Genomic DNA, 24287 nt, shown 5'->3' on the forward strand with positions numbered 1-24287 from the left:
GCCAGTTAAATTCAAGGCAAATCGACTTAGAAGGTAAACAAGACTGATTTTTTTTCTTTTTTTTTTTAGGATTCCACAGAGTAATCTTGATAGATTTTCTTGACACGGGAAAATCATGGGGGATTGTGAGGAAGTAGTAACAGAAAAGTTGAAACTGCATCAGAGAGGAAAAGGCCAGGAAAATTATGCCAAGGATTTTTTTCATCAGCAATGCACCTATTCATTCTTCAAGGGTAGCAAGGAATGTCCTATTTAAAAATGTGTTGTGAAAAGGTCCCTATCCATCCTACAACCCTGATTGTTCCCCTTCAGATTTCTTTTTTGCTTGTTTTCTAACCTGAAAGAACTTTGTAAAAGACCCCAACTTGAGTCTCTTGAGGATGTCAAAACTGCTGGTTTGGTGTGGTGTTTGTGGGGAGAAGGACTGGACAGATGGAAACACTGGCTTCAAATGTGAATATACCTGGATGTATATAAATCCAGGTTGAGGAACATAACTTCGCGTTTTGATTTGTTGCTTACGATTAAATGTATCATAATTTTTAGCAGTAAAAGAAGAAGCACTGACACTTTGCTCTTAATTGTAAAGTACCAAAGGCAAATGGAAGAAATGATGAAATAAAATAGCTGGACAGAAAATCTCAAAGGACATTTCAAGAAGGAAAAATAACATATTACAAAGAAATGTGCAAAGACCTACATGTAGAAAACCAAAAAGGAAGAACGCACTTAACATATCTTAAACAGCAAGATCTCTAGAAAAATTGCAAGCCTCATGTTGAAATGTTGAAAGATACTTTGGGCAAAATATTGAATGAATGATGCATAAAACATCCAAACAAGATGGACAAAATACAGAGTCACTGTACCCAGAAGAACGAGCTGATATTTAGGCCTTTCAAGAAGTATCAGATGATCAAGATCCAGTGGTACTTGTGGAAGAAGTCCAAGATGCACTGAAGGCATTAGCAAAAACCAAAGCTCCAGGAATTGATGGGATACCCATTAAAATGTAGGGATCTGGAAACACAGGGAATCTAGGACTGACGAACCCCTCAACACTAGCGGTAGGAGTGGCGACACTCGGAGGGAAGGGGGTGTAGAAAGGGAGAACCGATCTTGGAGATCTATGTGTAACCTCCTCTCTGGGAGATGGGCAATGGGAAGGTGGGTGAGGGGAGACGCCGGGCAGTGTAAGATAAGATAGAATAATTAGTTATAAACTATTAAGGGAGCAGGGGGAAGGGGGGAGCAGGGAGGGAGGGGGAGGAGGGGGAAAAGGAAACCGAGCTGATTCCAGGAACCCAAGTGGAAGGAGAATTTTGAGAATAACGAGGGCAACGAATGTATAAGGGTGCTTTGCTCAATTGATGTAAGTGTGGATTGCGATAAGAGTTGTATGAGCCCCAATAAAAAGATTTATTAATAAAAAAACGTTTCAACAGCTGATGAAGCATGGAAAGCACTCAATTGTCTATGGCAAGAAATTTGGTAAACAGTTAGTTGGCCTACTGGACGAGATCCATATTTGTACTTGTGGTAGTTATATAATCTGTTGCCAATTTGAGAGGATTGCAGTGAGAGGGTGGAGTTTATCAATGCAATCATAGCCAATGAAGCTTCTGTGTGGGCCTGGCCTTCTCCTAAGTATTCTGGGAACTTTGGTATTCCTCTTTGGAGGCGAGAGTCTCTCTCTCTCTCTCTCTCTCTCTCTCTCTCTCTCTCTCTCTCTCTCTCTCTCTCTCTCTCTCTCTCTCTCTCTCGGCAGAGTCCCTGAAAGACTCTGTACTGACAAGACACATGGGAATATGCTGATGCCCTATGATGAGAGTCCTGGACTTGGAGGAGCCACGTGGAGACCCATGCCAGCACTGAGATACTTCCACCATCACCGGATCCACAAGACTATCCACCCACTGGCCGGTGATCTTCCTGCATTTGGTGTCATAACTTGTGTTTCATGAGTCTGAAGAGGATTTTGTAAATTAGTAGCACACATATGGGCTAATATCGGACTTATGGACTTGATCTGGACTGGGCTGGGATATTTTCTTAATGTACAATGAGTGTCTACAAATTTGTTTCTCTAGTCTACCTAGACTAACACAGTACTCATTCCAAAGAAAGATGACCCAACACAATGCTAACATTTGCAGAACAATATCATTAATGTCACATGCAAGTAAAATGTTGCTGAAGATCATCCAACAATGGTTGGAGCAGTACACTGAGAGGTAGTTGCCTGGAGTTCAAGCCAGATACAGAAGAGGACATGGAGCAGAATCTTGAATACCAGAAAGGTGTTTATTTGTGTTTTATTGATTCTGCAAAAGCTTTCGACAGTATAGACCATAAGAACTATAAATATCCTTGGGAAGGATGGAAATTCCAGAACACTTCATTGTGCTCATGTGAACCAGTACATAGATTGTCAGTTGCTTGAACAGACAAGGGAATACCACACAGTTTAAAATCAGGAACAGTGACTTTCTACCCACTGGGTTGTAATCTTCCTGCATTCGGCATCATTGCATATGTTGTGTGAATCTAAAGAGGAACCTTATGGACTAGTATCAATAGATAGGGTAATATCAGACTTACAGATTTGATCTGGACTGGGCTGGGATATTTTCTCAATATAAATTGCTCTTTGATATCAAACTTTCTCTTGTACACATATGAGTGTCTATGAATTTGTTTTTCTAGTCAAACCAGACTAACACAGAGTGCTTGACCTAAGCTGTGGTACTTTCCATTGCTTCATATGCATGTAAAAGTTGGTCATTGGATTAGGAAGACTACAGCAGAATCGATCTATTTGAATTATGGTGCTGGTGAAGACTGTTAAAAGTACCCCCAGACAGCCAAAAGAACAAACTAATCTGCCATGGAAGATGTACAGACAGAATACTCCTTAGAAGCAAGGATGACAAGAAGTTAGTAGTCTTACATACTTTGGACAAATTATTAGGAGACAGTAGTTGCTGGACAAGGACACCAAGCTTGGTAGAGAGATAGTGATAAAGAGGAAGACTCTTGACAAGATGAACTGACACCGTGGCTGCAACAATGGGCTCAAACACAAGAACAACTGTGAGGACGGTGCAGGACCGGGCAGTGTTGTATGACTTGATGGCACTTGACAATAAGAACAACAGGTAATGTCCTTAAGCATTTCTAAATTTATGGTAAATCTATAGTTTATGGTAAATCTATATGTTTACTTAATGAATGTCTTCTTTGGTGAAGTAACTTAATACTCATTCACATTTTTAATTGGTTTGCTTGCCATTTTGTTGGGGTAGTGAAATTTTTAATAAATTTTGCAGATTTAATTTTAGTGAGATATGCTAGAGTCAAAAACAATTCCCAGTCTGTTGGTTTACTTTTTATAACATTGGAGGTCTTTTGATGAGCATATATATTTAATTTTAGGAGGTCTTAATTATCTAATTAATCTTCAGCTATGTGTGCATTTTAGTTATGTTTACTATTCTATGTATGCCTTGTATTAGAGCTCCTATCATTGTTCCTGTTTTTCCTTCCATGATCTTAGTACGTTTTATAATTGGTTTTCATGTACTTTGAGTCAATGTTTGTGCAATGTCTGAGCCAAGGCCTTGTTTCATGCTTCTACAAATAAAAATAATGTGTCTGCTCTTGTACCTTTATTAGCTGTAGTGATTATATAGCAGGTTCTGAGATTAGGTAGTGTGAGCTCTTCTACTTTGTTCTTTGCTTATCGTTCCATACAAAGTGGTCAACACTTTTTGCATCTCATTAAATTATGCTGCAATTTTGATTGAGATTACATTATATCTATAGATCACTTTTGGTGATAATGACAATTTTTACGTTGTTCAATCTTCCTGTCTATGACTAAGGTATATTTTCTGCATTTTTGAAGCTCTCTTTTAGTTTCTTGTAGTAGTGTTTTCTAGTTTGTTTGGGGGTTTTGTATAGGACTTTGCATTCCTGGTTAGATGTATTTTTAAATATTTTATCATTTTGTGGATTATGGTAAGTAGTATTATTTTCCTGATTTTCTTTGGAAAGTTCTCTTTTGTTAGTGGAAAGTAGGTGTGGGGAAGGTCTTGGTCACAGGCCATATAAGCTCCACAAAATCATCAGACCAGCTAACCTCCCTCACCTCCCCAAAGAGAAAAAATTCCAGTCTTCACATTAGGGATGATTTAATTAAATGCATGTTCTGCTAACGATGTTATAAATACTCTAATAACCCTTCACAGAAAAAAGGTTTCCCACCCCTGTATATAGGAATCCAACAGATTTTTAAAATATTGATCTTGTATCTCACTACTATCCTTCTTCACTAAGAATGTATAGCCTTGGAAACCCAAGGGACAGTTCTACTCTGACCTATAGAGTTGCTTTTAGTTAGAATTGACTTGGAAGCAGTGGGTTTATTTGTTTGTTTTGTCATAAAGGAGATTGGTCTCTAATTTTTTTTATGGTATCTTTGCCTGGCTTTGGTATCAGGATTATGCTGCTTCATAATAAATTCATGATATTCCTTCCTTTTCTCTTCTCTGAAATATTATGAGTGCATTAGTGTGACCTCTGTTCTGAATGTTTGGTAGAATTTGTCAATGAAGCTATTGTGTCCAGAACTTTTTGTTGTTGCTGCTGGAAGTTTTCATAACCTCTTTAATTTCTTTTTCACTCTGAATCTATTCCGATTTTGCATTTCATTTTGAGTTTTTTTTGTATAGTTTGCATTTCTCGATAGTGTTTATCTAGAAATATGTCCAGATTTTCAAATTTGTTCAGGAACAATCTCACATAGTAGTCTGTGATGATGCCTGCCTTTCAGTTGGGTCCGATGCCATGTCATCCGCTTCGCTTCTGATTTGGGGAATTTTTTTCTTCTGATGCTTTTTTTTGTCAATTTGATCAGTGTTTTTTTATTTTATTTTATTGATTCTTTCAACTAGCCAGCTCTAGTCATGTTAATTCTTTCTTTTGATTTTCTTTCTCTGTTTAATTCATTTCTACCCTAAACTTCATTTCATTTCTTCAGACCATGGACTTCTTTTTTAATCATTTTATTGGGGGCTCATGCAATTCTTATCACATTCCATACATACATCCATTGTATCCAGCGCATTTGTAAATTTGTTGCCATCATCATTCTCAAAACATTTGCTTTCTACTTGAACCCTTAATATCAGCTCATTTTTTCCTCTCTCTCCCCATTCCCCCCTCCCTCATGAGCTCTTCATAATTTGCAAATTATTATTATTTTGTCATATCTTACACTGTCTGATGTCTTCCTTCACCCACTTTTCTGTTGTCCATCCCCCAGGGAGGAGATTATATGTAGATCCTTGAAATCGGTTCCCCCTTTCTACCCCACCTTCCCTCCACAATCCAGGTATCGCCACTCTCACCACTGGTCCTGAAGGGGTCATCTGTTCTGGAATCCCTGTGTTTACAGTTCCTATCTGCACCCATGTACAAACTCTTGTGTAGGCAGATTTGTAAGGTAGAATTGGGATCATGATAGTGAGGGGAGGAAGCATTTAAGAAGTAGAGGAAATTTGTATGTTTCATCATTGCTACCCTGCAACCTGACAGGCTAGTCTCCTCCATGCGACCCTTCAGTTAGGTGGTGTCCAATTGCCTACAGATGGGTTTTAGGTCTCCACTTTGCACTCACCCTCATTTACAATGATATGATTTTTGTTCTTTGATGCTTGATACCTGATCCCTTTGACACCTCATGGTCACACAGGCTGGTGTGCTTCTTCCATGTGAGCTTTGTTGCTTCTGAGCTAGATGGCTGCCTTGTTTACCTGCAAGCCTTTAAGACCCCAGATGCTATTTATTTTGATAGCCGGGCACCATCAGCTTTTTTCATATTTGCTTATGCACACATTTGTCTTCAGTGATCACATCGGGAGCATGTGCATCATGGAATGCCAATTTAATAGAACAAAGTGTTAATGCATTGAGTAAGTACTTGTGTGGAGATCCAACGTCCATCTCCTGCCTAAATACTAAACTTATAAATATATGCATGTAGATCTATTTCCCCACCATCCTATATAAATATATTTACATATGCACATGCCTATATTTAACCTCTATAGATACCTTTTGCCTCCTAGCTCTTTCCTCAGTTTCATTTTACTTTCCTCTTGTCCACTATCATGCTCAGCCTTCATTCGGGTTTCAGTAATTTCTCTCCATTACTTTGCCTTAACCAGGCCTCTCACACCCTCCTTACCACTGTTGACCAACCCAGGGCCAAGTGATCCATGGACTTCTTTGGGTACACTTTCTATTTGTCTGATTTTTAGCATTAATGGTTTCATTTGGCTACTCTCTTCTTTTTGGTATGTGTGTTTGTGACTGTACATTGGTTTCTGAGCCCTAGTTTTGCTATGTCCAGAGTATGCTGATATTTTGTGATTTTATTCTCATTAGATTCTTTAATTTTTATAGTTCATCTTTGATTTCTTTTTGTATCCAATATTTTTTAAGCAAAGGGCTATTCAGTTTCCATGTATTTTTTGTCATTGCTCTTCTTGTTATTGATTTGTATTCTTTTAACATTGTGACCAGAGAAAATATTTTGTATTATTGCAATGTTTGGAATCTTATTGAGGCTTGCTTTGTGTGGTCTACTCTGAAGAATGTTCCATGTGCAGTAGGAAAGAATGTATACTTTGCTGGTGTTGGATTGAGTGTCCTGTAAATATCTGTGAGGACAAGTTGGGGGATTGTGGCATTTAAATCTTTTGTATCGCTGTTGAATTTCTTTGTAATTGTTTTCTCTTTAACCAGAAGTGGTGTATTGAAGTCTCCTACTGCTACTGTGCAATTAATTTTCTTTTCAATGCTGTTAGAATTTGTTTCGTGCATTTTCAAGCCTTACTGGGCACATACATGTTTATTATAGTTGTGTCCTCTTGGTGCGTTGACCTTTTAATTGTTACGTAATGTCTTTCCTTATCTCTTATTGCAGATTGCTCCCATAAAATACATTGCTATTTACTTGATATGTTTTCTGTCCTCTTAGTTTTACTTTGTTTCTCTTTGTGTCTAAAGTGATGAGCTGTGTTTTCCCATCCATATAAGCCTGTGTCTTCCCTTAATTGAACTATGGATGTTCATTTAAGGCATTTGCACATAGTGTAAATTAGACATAGCTCTGAGTTTACTTCTATGCATTTGTTGTGCTCTTTTATGGTATTGAAAGTTTCTTTTTTTTCTTAATTTTATGTACTGAATTATTTCTGATGGGTTTTCTTTTCACTTTTGTTAATTATTTTTGTGTTTGCCTAGTGTGTTGTTCTTCTTTTTGTTATAATTAGGTTTCTTAACTTTCTTTCATATTACCTTGACATTTTCCTTTTTCTTCCTAAATTTAAAGCAGTTTTATTAATTTATATCAGCAGACACCCTCTCTATATGAAAGTTCTATAATTACATTTATCCCTTCCTTTGGTTTTGGCATTGTCCTCATTTACAGATTGACATATCTAATTACCCATTTTCAATCTTGCAGCTTTGTTTATTTTTGAGAATTATTTATCTATGTTAATGTCTACTGCTGCTGCTCTCTAACGTGAGTTGTTGTCTCATGTTATTGGATCCTTGTCTGAAAGTCTACCATTAGTATTTCTTATAATATTGGTCTAGTTTTTATAAACTTGATTAATTTCTATTTATCTGGAAATACCTGATTTTGCTATCATATCTGAAAGACCATTTTGCTACACATATCATTTTTTGGTTGTCAATTTGTTTTCTTTCAAGGTTTAATATATGTCATCCCATTTCCTCTTGCCAGCATGATTCTGCCAAGTAATCAGAGTTTCGCCTTATTGGTTCCTCTTTGTAACTGGCTCTTTGTATTTTTCTTGAACTGCTTTCAGGATTGTTTCTGTCTTCGGTTTGGGGACATTTAATTTTGATAAAGCTTGGTAATTTTCTTTTGGGGGATATCTTATGTGAGTTTCAGTAATCTTCTATGTTAGATATCTTCTTATCTTTTATGATATCATGGAAGTTATCTGCAAAAAATTCTCAACAATTCTGTGTTTCTTGTTCTTTTGCCTTCTCCTGTTCTGGAATTCAGATTGCACATACGTTTTCCTCTTGATTGTGCCTCACATATTTCTTAGGTTTTCCTCATTCTTTTTTTCTGATTTCTGCTCAAATGAATGGGTATTAAATGATTTGTCCATTACTTTATTTATTTTCTTCCATTGATTCAATTCTGTTTACATGCAGGGTCTTCAAGAAATTGAGTGAACAAAGAGAATTAAAAGACAATAGAATTTTCCCACAAACTCTTGAGAACCCTCTTGCATGTCCTTCTATTAAGCTGACTATTTCTGAAGTTTGATGGTTTATCTTTTGTATATCTAATTGCCCTTTTTTATGGCCTCTACTTGTCTATTTATTTTGTCATTTTGTTCTTGTTTAGTTTCCCTGACTTCTTCTATAACTTAGTCTGTGTTTTCCTTCATTTTGTTTGTTTGTTTTTAGTCTTGTCTGTGCTCTCTTTAGCCTTTTTATTTATTTAGTCTCTGGAGAAATCTACATATTTTTCTGTTGAATTTCTTTTCAAGTAATTCCATTATCCTTTCTTCTTCTGGAAGGTTTTCTGTTTCTTTGTTTTGTTCACATGCTAAGGCATTTTATTTTGCTTTTTTTACATTATTGGATACCATCTGCTGTCTCTGAGTCATGAGGTTGTTATTTTATTTATTGTATGCTTGTTTGTTGTATGCTGATTTTGTTTTTATATTGCTGAGTAACAAAACAAGTGTGCTATTCTAGTTGTTATTGAAGCTCTCCTCACCTGTCCAGGAGGTAGGGTAGCATATGAGTGTGTTAGCATGATCTCTTCACTGGTCTTGAGGAGTGACTGAGGATGTAGCTGAAATTGCTAGTGAAGTGATGTGAATCTAGGGATAAATCTCCTGGGAATAGGTGCAGGGTGTGTTCTCACTTGTTGTTTTAGTGGGTGTTGTATGTGTATATTACAGATTTCCAGGTGGTTGGGTGAAGGTGCCTGGGACTTTAGTCATTGGAGAGGTGGGAGGGGGAGAAGAGGGTTTGTATGGAAAAATCTCACCTAAGATCCCAGGAAATGAGCAGGGCTGTGCAGGGTGGTCAGTGTGTGCAAATATCTCTGGCTGCAGGGTTAGAGGAGGCAATGCAGGCATTGAGAGAGGAGGGATCCCATTAATCCGTGTGTACCTGCTAGGAGGACATTCCCTACCCACAAGATCATTATACAGCTACGTATGTAACTCTGGTCCTTGGAAGTGGTGGTTCGATGGAATAGGAAGTGCTGTTGATCTGAAGACCTCTGATATGGGTGACTGAGTATAAAAGTGGGCACTACCATACTTGAGAGGAACGCAGTTGGGGTAGTGATTTTGCATTGGGCTGCTGACTGCAAGGCTAGCAGTTTGAAACCACTAGCTACTCTAAGGTAGAATGAGGCTTTCTACTTCTATGAAGAGTTATAGTCTCAGAAACCCACAGAGGCAGGTCTACCCTATATGATAGGGTCTCTATGAGCTGTAGTCAACTCATTGGCAGTAAAATTGACTATATTACAGGCTCCCAGGGCTGGTAGTTGGGCACGGAGGAGGGCATCAGTGATATGAAAGTCAGTGACTCAAGTGGCTGAGGGAAGTGGTGGGTGCTTCCAGATCATAGACTCCATTCAAAGAGCACAATAATGATGGGTGCTGCCAGATCTTGATCATGTGTAGAGACTGAATGGAAGAAGAGAGTGGTGGGCTCTGTCGATCTGAAAGTATGCGGCATGGGTGGTTGTAGGGTGCATTGGCCGAGATAAGTACATTTAACTTATGCAGGACAAGAGGCATTCCTGCCTGGCTCTAGATGTATTGCAGCAACTCCTGCTTTGCTACACCAGGTGATGGCATCTTCAGCTGGGAACTCTGGTTGTTTTGTTACAATATGGACATACTGTCAAGATTAGGCTGGCAGGATGCTCAAGATCTATAATTCTCTGTGCCTGCTCATTTTGTACAGTCTTCTCTTCCACTTGGCACTAATTCTAATTATACAGCCTTGTCTTTTATGCACAGGGCTGGCAAGTTGTTGTGTATATCTGATTCACTTATTTTTTCAGAACATAAGAGGGGTGTTAAGATGTATCTGACTACACCATAATCTAGGACTGCCTCTCTGTCACATGAATATTAATGTCTCACATAAAACACCAAACTATTTAGTCCATGTAATTTTTTGTGATTTAGCTGGATTGACTTCCCTGAGTTAATATTGTCTTCTCATTCATTGCTGTCAAGTCAATTCTGAAGCAAAGCAACTCTATAGGATAGACTAGCATTTACCTTGTGGGTTTCTGAAACTGTGAATCTTTACAAGAGTAGAAATCCTCATCCTTCTCCTGTGGCCCAGATGGTGGTGTTGAACTGCTGACCTTGTGGCTAGCAGCTGAATGTGTAACCCACTTCATCACAAGGGCTCCTTTATTAGTAGTCCTGAAATGTTCTATGTCCAACTTAATTGTTTTGTATGTGACTAATGCTAATCTATAACCTCCTTGAGAGGAGATATTAAGTTCAATTCATCTTTGTACAATATTTGGTACATACTATGCACTTTGCAAACATTTGTTGAAAAAAGTTTTAGGTTAAGTGAATATTGACCATGCATATGTTGTTTTGATATGCTGTGGTGGCAGGTGTGTTGCTGTAATGCTGAAAGATATGCCATTAATATTTCAAAAACCAGCAGGATCATTCATAGTGGATATGCTGTGGTGGAGCTTTCAAAGAGACTAGTAAAAATTGACCTGCTGTTCTTCTTTTTCTTTTTCTTTTTCTTTTTAAAAGCCCATGTTAATTTTTGAATAGCAACGGGGCATTGTTTGATATAATGTGGGAAGATGACCTTTTCAGTTTGAAAGGCACATAAAACATAAGTGGGAAATATTTACGTTTTCAAAGTTGAATAAACCTTAATGACTTAGATAGGGCAAACTTTGGGGGATTTTCATTTACTGATGGTGCTTGACTCAAAATGAGAATAAATGATTTCAAATACCCACTAATAACAAGAAGATAGTATGTATGAGCATGAATCTAGAAAAATTACAAGTCATCAAGAATGAAATGGAAAACTTGAAGACCGGTATCCTAGAAATCAGTGAACTGAAGTGGATCAATGACCATTTTGAATCAAATGGTCTCCTACACCAGGATTGTCAAATTGAGGAGGAATTAAGTCATGGTCATCATCAAAAAGAACATTTCAAGGGCAATCCTAGAGTAAAACACCGTCAGTTATAGTATAATATCTATCTATCTAGAAAGAAGATTGGTTAATATGACTATGATTAAAATTTATCCTCCAGGGAGGGGCGAGTGGGGAGGGAGGGGAAAAAAAGAGGACCTGATGCAGAGGGCTTAAGTGGAGAGCAAATGCTTTGAGAGTAATTAGGGCAAAGAATGTGCGGATGTGCTTTATACAATTGATGTATATATATCCATGGATTGTGGTAAGAGTTGTATGAGCCCTAATGTTTAAAAAAGAAAAAAAATTTATGCTCCAGTGACTAATACCAATGATCAAGAGATTGCTGGGTTTGTTTTACCAAATTTTATAGTTTGAAATATATTTCAAATGCAATAAAGATACATTGATAATTATTGATGATTAAAATGTGAAAATTGGAAATAATATCATTAATATCACAAACAAGTAAATTTTTGCTGAATATAATTTAAAAATTGTTATAGTAATACATCAACAAAGATCCAAGCCGGATTCATAAGAGATGTGGAAGAAAGGATATCATTTCTCATGCCAGATGAGTCTTGGCTAAAAGCAGAAAATACCACAAAGATATCTGACCATGTTTCATTGACTCTGCAAAGATCACAACAAAATTATTTATAATATTGTGAAGAATGGGAGTTCCAGAATACGTAATTTTGCTCAGACAGAACCTATTCATAAAGAGGCAGAAAAAAGGGGATACTTCATGGTATAAAATTGCAAAAATAAGAAGGGTTTGTAGTTGAAAATACAGTTTTGGTTATATAAATGGTCCTGGAGATGACATGATAAAATTTTGCAAAACAAATGATTTAATAACTTCAAATTTATTAAATTATTATTAATGATTTAATAACTATTTTTAAACAACCAAAGTGTCAACTATGCATGTGGACCTCAACTGATGGAATTCTCAGGAATCAAACTGACTACATCTGTGGGAAGAGATGAAGAAGAAGCTCATTCTGTTGAGTCACTAGTCTTTTATCTTGAGTTTCAGCTCACAATGAAGGCTGCAGCCCTTGACTTTCATCAGAAAGTGTTTCAGTTCCTCCTTGTTTTCAGCCTTCCCTAAATCCTGATGCAGTGTTCGCCATACAGTCCAGCTTGCTGGATTATTTGCTCAGAATATAGATCGAATGAGTATGCTGATGCACCTTTCTTGATTTTAAACCATAATGATATTATTTGTACTGCATAGTATCACATACTTCTTAATGTATCCAAGGCCTAGAGACCAGTTTTTGTCCATTTGTCCCCCACTGCAGGAGCACTATGAATTGGAATCCACTTGATGGTAGTGAGCTTGAGGGAGTCCAAGGTAATTCTTTGGCAGCTCATCTGAACTTCCAAATTCCATACCCCTTTTCATCTATTCCCATAAGGCAAAAATTTAAGTTCTTTTATGTTTTTCTTACATTATAATTTTTAATAGATGCCATCTAACTATTGAATTTAATTATAATAATTGCATTTTGCAGACACAATACTTAGATCAGAATAAACCTAAAAGTGGAGTTAATAACCTATAAAGACTAAAGGAGATGTAATACCTTGTGTCTATCAAGTTATACACCTATGAGGACCACTAGCTCTTATCCTGTGACTTATTCTCTCTGATGTTAAATTTATAGCAGTGTCATTCACAGAATCACAGCCTCTTTAATCCAAGAACTATGTACTTTATTCATACTCAAATTAAAAACCCTTAAAACATCTACACTCATTTGGATATTCTTGGTCAGAATAAGCTGTGCTCAAAATAAAAGTAATCGGATTGAGTAGGAATGATATTTAGAATTGTGATTCACAACATGTATTCCTCTTTATTCTACCAGATTTTTTTTCATACGAGAGGACTTTATTTCTTATCTTATGATCCTGATACATTGTGAATGTATAAAATTTTATTAGTGCTTAAATATTGTTTCAACCTATGATCTAGACTTGCATAAAAGAATATCTAATGCATAACTTATTTTACCTGGTCAGGATTCTGGATTATATGCAGAGCGCTGGGGGCACAAGTAGATATTTTCAGAGTTGGAGAATGGAGCTCCTGTTGAGAGAAGCAAAATGAGGTTCACAAATCATTCCTGAGCAGTACAGTTTAATTGGAAAGTCCTAAAAAATTCCTTAGGACACAATTTCCTTTATTTTTAATATAATCAGATACATTAGAGGAAAAGAACATAATTTGGCACTTTCTTAGTTGTTGTCCATGGTTCCAAGCACTTTACTAAATTTATTTTGTCAGATTCGTAAGTAACTCAATGATAAAATACTTCAAGTCTATAGAGTACCTTCATAGCAATACATTCTTGTACTTTTATTTTGTGTTAATTGTGTTTGCCTTAGGACACTGTTAATATGCACTCCAAAGCTATATGGCTGCAATGATTACTCTCAAAAATGATTAAACAAAAATATTACATGTAAAAACACTCAAATCAAAGTAGGAAGCTAGCATTGAAAATTCAGCTCAGACAATTGTTCTTGAATTACTTTAAGTTGGCTTTTAATTATGCTTTCTTTGGTTTATTTCTAGCTTAATTTTAAAATGTTCTGATTCATAAACAAAATGATGACAGTGGGTTTTTTGTTTATTTTTTAGTCTGTTTAGTCTAGGCTAAGGTGATTAAGAAATTTTTGAGAAGATTATGTGCACTGCCTTGAACCTGGTAGGACAGAATTCTACAGTTAGACTTGTGCTTACAATATTTGTCATTTTTTATTATTTACTGTTGGAAGCAGGGTATGGATGCCTGAAAGCAAGAGATCCAATAGAAGGTTCATAAATGGTGCTAATTTCCCAGTCCCTGAATTCAAACCTTATAGTATCAGAAAATGAAACAGAAAGAATCTTGATAGCTAAATAAGCTGCCGTTGAGTCAATTCTTCCTCAGCGTGACCCTACCGGGCAGAGATGAGGTTGCCCACCTATGGTTGCCAAGACTGTGAAGCTCTACGGAAGCAGATTCCTTATCTTTCCCCTATGGCGAAGTTGATGGCTTTTAACTACAAAACCTTTTTCTTAGCAGCCAAGCACTTTCACACTGTGGTGCAAAGTATCCTAGCTAAGGTCATGATTGTGGATAATTGGGAACTATATTTAGAGAACAATGCTTTTCATTATGACCAGAATATAAGACACTAGAAAAGGATTTCCAGGAGGTAGGGTTCATTGGAGACCCTGAAAGTCAGATTAAAGCAATTACAGATAATGAATATCATTGAAGATTTGGGAAAGAAAGAGTAATATGAGGTGTTTGGGGGGAATTTAAGCAACTTTTCTAGAGAGCACATTCTTATGTGTACTTAGTTTGGTGAAAATTTAAAAATAACTTTAGGCAGGAACCTGTGCATCCAAATTGAAATCTGTGTTAGAAGAGAAAATGGATACGTACTACTCTGAGGATTTTTTTCGCTTACAAAGTACTTCCAGATATATTCTTTGGCATGAAGATAAATAATGATCAGCAACAATAATTATTATGAGGGAAGCTGTAGGTACATGACTGATACCAATTAGGGAACTGAGTAAGTTATAATAAACAAAAGTACTTCACCTAGACAGAATTTCAACTGTGGAGGAAGTGTACGGAAAATCTTTATAAGCAGACTAATTAACAGCCTCAAGCTACTTTGGTTAATGGAATATTACAAGAAGATACCAGGAAAATTCTGTGTCAACAGTTCAGAATTGTTATCCTTTTAACAGTATTTGTTAAAATAATTGATGAAAATATTGGCCTATAGGAGCAAAATATAAACAAATCAATCCAGATACTTGATGGGGCCTGAGAAATAAAAGAGAAAACTAATTGGCTTTTAAATAGCTTCCTTATATTTATTTTGATCTCACTTTCCATTGTAAATGAAAAGAGATGACACAGAAGAGTGAAACTCAGAAACAATCCCAGTGGAGTCATATATCTTTACAAAATCCACTAGTGATAGCATTTGGGTGGGGGGATAACCCATAATTAGAAAGAGGAAGGAAAAGAGACAGAGCGGAAGGCGGGGGGCGGGGAGAAAGAAGAAAAGAGAATGACGTATACCAGTTCCATTGTATTCCTCTAATAATGTATCAAAGACAGTGAGATTTGTCTTTAAGTTTTGATTTCAGAACAGCAAAAAGGCTTTAACTTTCAAGAAGTTTATGGTCCAGGGGTGAGGAAGAAGGGTCACAGAATATATATATATATATATATATATATATATATATATATATATATATATATATATATATATATATATTGTTTTACAAGTTTATATTATTAAACAAAAGTATACAATAAATTACTCAGTACATGTGTGCTAGGTAATGAAAAGGTATACTACTTTAAACCCATGACCAGTGAGTGGATTCTGACTCCCAGAGATTCTGTATCGCCTTTCCAAGGCTAGAAATCTTTTAAAAGAATTTTATTGGCACATAGTCCACATCCCATACAATTCCATAGTTCTGTCTTATCAAGGAGAGTTCTACACTCATTACCAAAATTTTAGAACATTTTCTTCTTGCTTGAACTCACTGTTACTAGCTCTCCACTCCCCCCAATTTTCCCTGCCATACCAGCAGGAAACAATTTCTCTAATTACTATCTCTACAGATCTACCTTTCCTAGATTTCCTATACATGAAAACAGGAAAAAAAGACAACAAAATATTAACAACTATGACAAAATAAAATAGAAATGCCTAAAATTAAATGAAAATATTAAAAATTAGAACAAATTTTAAATGGTTGAAAAGGAAGGTCAAATGATAAGGTGTTAATTCACTTTCTGATGCACTGTACATGACAGCAAGGCTATTAAACTACTTGTTCTAGATCAGAGGGGCTACCAGTGAGCTTGAGGTGAGGTTTTGAGTTTTGAGGTGAGTTAAAAGCAGGAGCCATGAATATTTTATACCAAGCCATCAGTAAATCATGAGAAAATATTTTAGCAGCAACAATAATACATATATTTTCTTGATAAACAGTGAAAAACTAATGTAATATTTTTAAAGTATCACAACCTGCAGTTGCAGATTATTTACTTATAATCTGTCTCAAAAGATTCCAGGTGTTTTATTTATGATTGAAGCACAAGCAAGAACATTCATGTAAATATTAATCTGATGTAATATAAATAACAGTCAAATATGTAGACTTGGAAAATACAGCATAGCATAGTGTTTACAATTGTGGAATTGGCATTAGACCACCTGGCTGTAAATCTGTTTTGTCACTTACTAGTTATATCAACTTGAGCACTTCATGTACCATAAGTTTTCAACAAAAGAAATTTGACCACAGGTACCTGGCTAGCAAAAGAGATAGCGTCTGGGGTCTTAAAGGCTTGAAGGTAAACAAGTGGCCATCTAGCTCAGAAGCAACAAAGTCCACATGGAAGAAGCACACCAGCCTGTGTGATCACGAGGTGTCGAAGGGATCAGGTATCAGGCATCATCAGAACAAAAAATCATATCACTGTGAATGAGGGGGAGTGAGGAGTGGAAACCCAAAGCCCATGTGTAAGCCACTGGACATCCCCTTACAGAAGGGTCTTGGGGAGGAGAAGGGTCAGTCAGGCTGCGATGTAACAATGATGAAACATACAACTTTCCTCCAGTTCTTAAATGCTTCCTCCTCTCCCCCCACTATCATGATCCCAACTGTACCTTACAAATCTGGCTCGACCAGAGCATGTACACTAGTACAGATAGGAACAGGAAACACAGGGAATCCAGGGCAGATGATCCCTTCAGGCCCAGTGGTGAGTGGCTATACCGAGAGTCATAATAGTTAGCCCGAGTGGAACCATCTTGTAGCAGTCTCTATTTTGTGTCAAGCTATGGAAATTGCCCTGAGGTTAAGGTCAAGCAAACATTGGCCAGAAAAAGCAGCTGCAAGATAAGGCCACACATCTATCACAAAGAAAAAAAAAGTTTTAAAATGTCAAGGCCAACTGCAAAGTCTGCTTCTGTTCTTCCTTGCTTGCTCGGGCAGCTGAAAAGCCCCCATGGTTTACCCCACCCTATGAAAACCCAAGTCTGTGAGCGATCGGGACCAGCCATCCTCCCTCTCTTGGGGGGTGCTGGTCCCTGCGTAGGTTCTTTTTTCTCTTTTTTGTCCCCCTTTAATAAACTGTTTTGCTTCTTACCAGAGACTGAGTTGTTCTTGTCTGGGTCATGTACAACAGAGGGTGGAGGGGGGCGGGTAGAAAGGTGGAACCAATTACAAGGATCTATCTACATATAACCTCCTCCATGGGGGACAGACAACAGAAAAGTGGGTGAAGGGAGACGTCGGGCAGTGTAAGATATGGCAACATAATAATTTATAAATTATCAAGGGTTCATGAGGGAGGGGGGAGCGGGAAGGGAGGGGGAAAATGAGGAGCTGATGCCAGGGGCTTAAGTGGAGAGCAAATGTTTTGAAAATGATGAGGGCAACGAATGTACAGATGTGCTCTACACAATGGATGTATGCATGGATTGTGATAGGAGTTGTATGAACCCCTAATAAAACAATTATTAAAAAAAGAAGAAATTTGACCACAGAAGTTATCCGCCCTTTCTCCAGGGCCCCTGGCCTCCCCTTTTGCCACATACATACAATAATCTTGTGAATGGTCCTGACAGAGAACAGGCCTGTCAAGTCATTTTCTCCCTTAAACAAGAGACAAGTGGCTGAGGTATTTTCACCCAGCAATTAGTTGTGCTTACAGTTTCTATACCTTCATTTAATTGTGAGCACAAAAGGGATGAGGTAGCTGAAAGGACGGGCCCTTTTGTCCTATGACCTCATTCCCTTTTCAGGCAACCTACTTCCTTGAACAATCATTCACATGAGGGACCACGCCCTTGGACAACAATGTATCAAAGCAACACGCCCCTCAAGCCACACACCCCTTTGGACGAAACAGGAAAATTAGTCTGATTGCACTCACCATACACAAATTCTGGAGCCGTAAGAGCCCTCCCTCTCTTTGCAATCAAATGAAAAAGAAAGGAGATTGTGGAAACAATGGTCAGTCTCAGCTGCATGATTACTGAGCATAGAGTACATCCATGAACGCACTCACTGGTGCTGCTCTCTAGAATTAACTTGTATTTCGAGTTTGAAATTGAAAAGAGTGACCCTGATAACACACATTACAATTGTATTCAATAAAATATTGACCGTCAAAGCACAAAATAATTCCGTAAACTGCCAGATAGACAAGTGGGACATTTACAGACCGGAAACACGTTTGCCCTCAAAGTGCAAGCAAGGTGTGTCCTACATAATAAAGACAACGCTTCTTTTCTAAGAAAAAATGGTTCTGAAAAATAGTCTACGCTGATCAAATTTTTTCTCTTGCAACAGAGTTCCTCTATATATGTGGAAAATATCTTAAACCTCATGAAAAGACAACTTAGCAGAGGGGAAAATTACAATTCCAAGGCGAATTTTTATGAGACATAAGGTTCTCTTTTTTCTCTTACGTAACTTATAGAATTCCTTTAATTTATTTATATGATCACATTCAGTTCTACAATGCATCTTATTACCTTGATTACATCTGAATATGATTTTACATATTTGTATGGCTAAACCATGTCATTTTAATCTTATAATTTAGTCCATTTCATCAGCAACTTGCTTCTACATTCAGTTCTTTCTGAGACCTACTCTATCAAGCAGACAAAATAATAACCAAGAAAATTATAAAATATCTACTGTAGGCAAGAATCAAAGCAACAGTAGATACCTGGGGAAATTTAAAATATGCTTATGCTATTAAAAAAGGAAAACATTTTAGCCCACAAGGAAGTAATAGGGAAAAAAACATGTATTTTTAAAAAGGCAAAAATTCCCCCAATAATTTTTTTATTACATAAGCTAAAATTAAGATTAAGGAAGCCAAGCCGAGGAGTGGCATATTTCAGTGGTGGCCATTAGGTCCATTTAAAAATTTAATGAATTCTCTGAATGTCACCCAAAAGCAAAAATGCTAAAAATATTAAAGTTAAAACTTCATTTTCCTAGTTCTCCTCTTCATAAACCCTATCATGGTAACTGATATAGACCAACTCAAAATGTCTATGTATGTTGAAGAAAGGGTTTATTAGAGCACATAATGAAAATTTTTTTGCAATATGCACTGCTTGCTTGCTTGTGGTTTGCATGGAATATAATCAAACTGCTACTACATCTTAGTCATTTTTGTCAGTTTGAAGATAATTCCAGAACAAATTTTTACACATACTTCTTTTTTTACCCAACACAATGTCATCATATCAATAAGAAAGACAATAAAATACAAGATTTTCTTAGTCACATTCTTTGTGACAGCTGATCTAAAAGATTTTTTGCCATATTTTCTTTTTTGCTTTATGAATGCCCTTTGATACCTACGTCGGCTTGAAATTTTATAGTCAAATTTCCCCTCTTTTTGTCTCACTAAGAGAAGGAACTTTTCTGTCTCTTTTCATTCGCTGCATCGATAGAATCTCATCTGCCTCATCTTCAACTCAGCCCATCTTTTCCTCTCATTTCAGTGATAAATAACTTCAGCCCTCAGTCTACTTCGCTCTATTCTCTAAAGCGTGTTTTTGCGGCCACACTTTCTAACCCCATTGTTGTTTATACCTTCCTCTATGTGGAATTATATTTCAGGATGGAAATGATTTCATAAAGATCACTTTGGCTGTATTGGCTATAGGGAAGGAGATTTATATAATTTTTTAGTTCTAACAATATGGTACTGGGATCATCAAAAGAGAAAATTGAAACAAAACCCAAATAAGGTGTGAACTCATTGTAAACTTCTTACATAGTCAATATTTCTATTTTGCCAAATTTCAGCCATTAAATTTATCTTTACTTTGCTAAAATGTTGACCAAAAAAAGAGGTTAAGTATGTCTAAATAACTATGGAAAAAATAGAGGTTTTTTTTAAAGTATTCTTATGATAATAGTAATTGATGTTTTCCGTTTCCACAGTACTGTTCTTGGGCCTTCTACAGAGCAAAAACTTCCCACTTTGCCAAATAAGTATTTGAATGTATATTATTCACATAATTTTTCCAAGCTACTATATTTGATCTTCATATTTTTCTTCCCTTTGATCTCCATATGAGTGGAAATATTCTCAATTAAGAAAATCACAGGCAGTGAAACCTGAATTTTTCTTTTGTATTTAAAGGTTTTCAAACTAACTAGCAGTAAAAAAATTTTAAAAGCAACCATTTGGCTTTGGAATTTTGGTTGATCTGTCTTTGAAAACTTCATTTACGTATAGTTTTTATTATACATTTCCATAATGTTTCTTTATATCTTACTTTAAATTAGTGGCTTCTGAGGGGGGAAATCTGTATTATTCTAAACAGGATAACATTCACCCCAATGGTTGTTTTATGAACTTTTCACCATCCAAATAATATCTTGAAAACATAATTTCAGTTTGGATAAACACTTCCAGAAAGCTTAAGACATGCACATATAATGTATCTAAAATCAAATAATGAAAACAGATGTAAAACCAAACCTGTTGGCGTGGAGTCACTGCAAACTCGTAGATCCCACAGGGCAGAGCAAAACTGCCCCGTAGAGTATCTAAGGCTTCAAGAAAGCAAATCCCCACATCTTTCTCACAAGGAATTTCTGGTGGGTTTGAATCACTGACCTTTTGGTTAAAGAACTGTTCATTTTACATAAGTTTGCAATGTTCATTTTCATTCACTGGCAATATTATTAGCACAGGTATTGGTTGTGAAAATAATCTCTTCCAATAAGAGCACACAACACAAGGAATCCAGGACAAATAAACCCCTCTGGACCAATAATGAGAGTAGCCGATACCAGGAGGGTAGGGGGAAGATGTGGGGAGAAATGGGGAACTGATCACAATGATCTACGTATAACCCCCAACCTCCTAGGGGGACAAATACAAAATTGGCTGAAGGAAGACAGCAGTCAGTGCCAAACACGGGAAAAAAAAGATAAATTATCAAGGGTTCATAAGGGAGGAAGGGTAAAAAATTAGGAGCTGAGACCAAGGAATGAAGTCGAAAAAAATGTTTTGAAAATGATGGCAAAACATATGTACAAATGTGTGTCACACAATGGATGGCTGGCTGGTGCTAAGAGTTGTAAAAGTCTCCAATAAAATGATTTTAAAAAATAAAAAATAGTTTCATAAAAGTAAAAATTAATAAACAAGAATTCATTCCAGAAACAAAGCTATTTCATCTTAAAGGGTGTCTTAGAATCCTATTTTTTCAGTTTTTTTTACATAACAAATAATTACATCTCACCTTTCTCAATCCTACATCACTTTTTTCAATATTTCTCCTACCAATATTCCATAAATTATTTCCAATTCTTACTGTACAGCAATGCGTCATTTTCAGATGATAAGATGGATCTGCCAATTCATTCAGATATTTGTACCTGTTATTAATCTATTTACTAATACTGTTTACTAAACATCAATTGTTAGTTACTCAATACATGCCATTGTGCCTGCAATATCATACTACTTGCTTCTGAAGTAAATATGTGGGAGCTGTTTTATTTTTAAAGGAAGAAAACAATAAAAAATTACGAATCCATTCAAGTTGAAGGTTGTTTTGCTGTAGTGGCAAAAGAATGATCAGATTATCCCATCAAATTCAAGAAGAAATAAGAAGGCCTATGAGATTATGAAAAGTACTGGAACTGGCAAATAACCAACCACTGACACTAACTAATGGAAGACTAGAGGTGCAAATTGGGTAACTGTCCAGAGCACATATCGGTGCAATCCCGCAGGAGGAAACATCCTGGGAAGAGAGATAGGAAAGCAGACACCAAGAGAAGAAATGAGGTTCAACTTTTCTCTAGCACAGCTCTCTTGTGTGGTACCTGGGAATGGTCACTCCAAACCAAATGTTGATAGGAGGAAGCAGGTTTGAGAGGAGAGAGCACTTCTCGTGAGCCGATAGGTTCCAAGGCCTGCACCACCTTGCTCATGGGTCCGCTGTATGTCCTCACTCGTTCATATAGGACATTTTTTTCTGGTGGCTGCTGGCCTTGGCTTGACTCCTGGTAGCAGTGGTAAGGCTGAGGCTGGCACTGCAGCACTTCTGGGGTCTGCTGGGTCCCACAGCTGCTGCTACTGCTCTCACCCCAGCAACTTGAACTCATCATCTTCCCAGTCGTCAGCAAGGAATGCCCCAGATGCGCTCCCTGAAACAAATAGAGACAATGAAAAAAGGAACACAGACAGGCAGGCACAAGTTTAGAAGCCACCCCTTCCTGTAGTGGTGCCAGGGAGAGATGATCGTTACCTGAGCAGCAGCAGAAGCAGGTCTGGCAGCTACAGAGGAGGCAGCAAAGTATTTGAGATCAAATGGAAAGTGGAGCCACCCAGTTAGATTGCTCCAGGAAATGGCACTGGCCCGCCCCTGCGGGGCGGATTCATCAGGGCAGTGTACCTGTCAGGAGAAACCCTGCCTGGCCCAGGAGATAGCTTCAAGGCTGTCCAGTAGGTAAAGGAGTCTGGAAAGGCAGAACTTCAGAATCTCAGCGTTGAAGCCAGAATTCTCAAGCCTGAGAAATTCACTTTAATTGTAAACAGGCACACAATGACCAAATCGACTAAAAGTTATAAATCAATGTGACCTTCCTGGGGTGCCTAAGCTCAGTAAAGTTTAAGTATTACAATTACAAAACCACAGACTGAACGAAGGGTTTTAGCCTAGGGACGTGCTAATTTTCAAAGATAAGCTTGAATTCTTTGCAAAACCCAACTGGTTGGTAATTGCAGTTAAGGGAGATGGGGTCTTCTTTAGCAGCTCTATTAAATTTATGGACTAATTTATTTTGGTTCAGATCAAGTATACCTTAACAACTTACAGTGAAGGAGATTTGTCTAAATGATCTATAGATGGGGTGGCAAAGAGGGACCCTAGGAAAAATCTAGCCATTTAAAAATGCTTTGTCTTTTAGCATTTTTATTTAGTGTTTTTGCAGCTTTATTTATGCCATAGAAATCATTGTGGATTTAGATTTTTTTAAAGATGCAGGTTTTACAAGAGTCCTGGTGGTGCCTACCTGTCATGAGATGGAAATGTTCACAGCAATTACATTTAAATTACTTGAAGTTCCAGTCATAATGCCTACTTAATCACCAGATACTGCCTTGCAAGAGATTTTGTCACTAGTGAAGTCCAGGAGAGTTAGAAAAGGTGTGGCTTCCTAATGTGTATGTGTTTGTGTGTGCGTACACACACACAGACACGCATCATAGGACCTAGCCCACCACCAGCATTCTGAAGAGGAAGAGAATGTCATCTAGCTGGCTAGCCAGCTTCTTTTTTTTCCCCTACTGAATGAACAAAGGTTCGAGATTACTGGACACTTACTCTTTAGCAGGTACTGTGCACACATCACAAGAAGTCTATGAGCTTGTATAGGTGGGGAACTAAGGCACTGACACAGAAAGGTGGAAAAACTTCCTGAAGGTATACAACCGTAATGGGTGGACCTCAGATTGTTAACACAGTGAAATTCATTCTAGAGCGTAAGCTCCTCTATGTTATATTATACTATTCAAAAACAAAGCAAGCTCACAACCATTGGGTTGATTCCAGTTCATAGGAACTCTAGGTAAGGAAACAGCCTCAGCTTTATCCTGCTAAGTGAACATTTGTTTAGCAGCTTAATGCTCACCCGACAGCACCACCAGAGCTTCTTATGTTGAACAAATAGACACATTTAAAAATGACGTTCTGCATCTTGCCATATAGCAAATGTTTTTTAAATGTATTTGAGAAATACTAACAAAGAGGTGACTTTAAAGGAATCTTTGAATTTTTAGCAAACGTATACACAGCAGATCCCTCTATACAACACCCATCTCTTTGCTATCCCAATAATTGTCTTTTGCAGCTTTTTACATCTTTTTATCATTTACTGTATCACTGCATCTTTGTCATCTTCTGTGTCT

The 24287-nt window shown here is 37.2% G+C and overlaps 1 protein-coding gene across 1 annotated transcript in view; it reads right to left on the reverse strand.

Annotated features, from left to right (window-relative positions):
• Positions 1 to 22486, reverse strand: part of POF1B (POF1B actin binding protein) — a 136747-nt gene extending 114261 nt beyond the window's left edge. The window contains exons 1-2 of the mRNA XM_075538392.1: positions 22202 to 22486; positions 13304 to 13378 (exon numbers count right to left, since the gene is read on the reverse strand). Coding sequence (XP_075394507.1) covers positions 13304 to 13378; positions 22202 to 22486 — 360 coding nt within the window. The remainder of the gene's footprint in view (positions 1 to 13303; positions 13379 to 22201) is intronic.
• Between the last annotated feature and the right edge of the window lie 1801 nt (positions 22487 to 24287).

This window comes from Tenrec ecaudatus, chromosome X (genome assembly GCF_050624435.1).
Source record: "Tenrec ecaudatus isolate mTenEca1 chromosome X, mTenEca1.hap1, whole genome shotgun sequence".
NCBI lineage: Eukaryota > Metazoa > Chordata > Mammalia > Afrosoricida > Tenrecidae > Tenrec > Tenrec ecaudatus.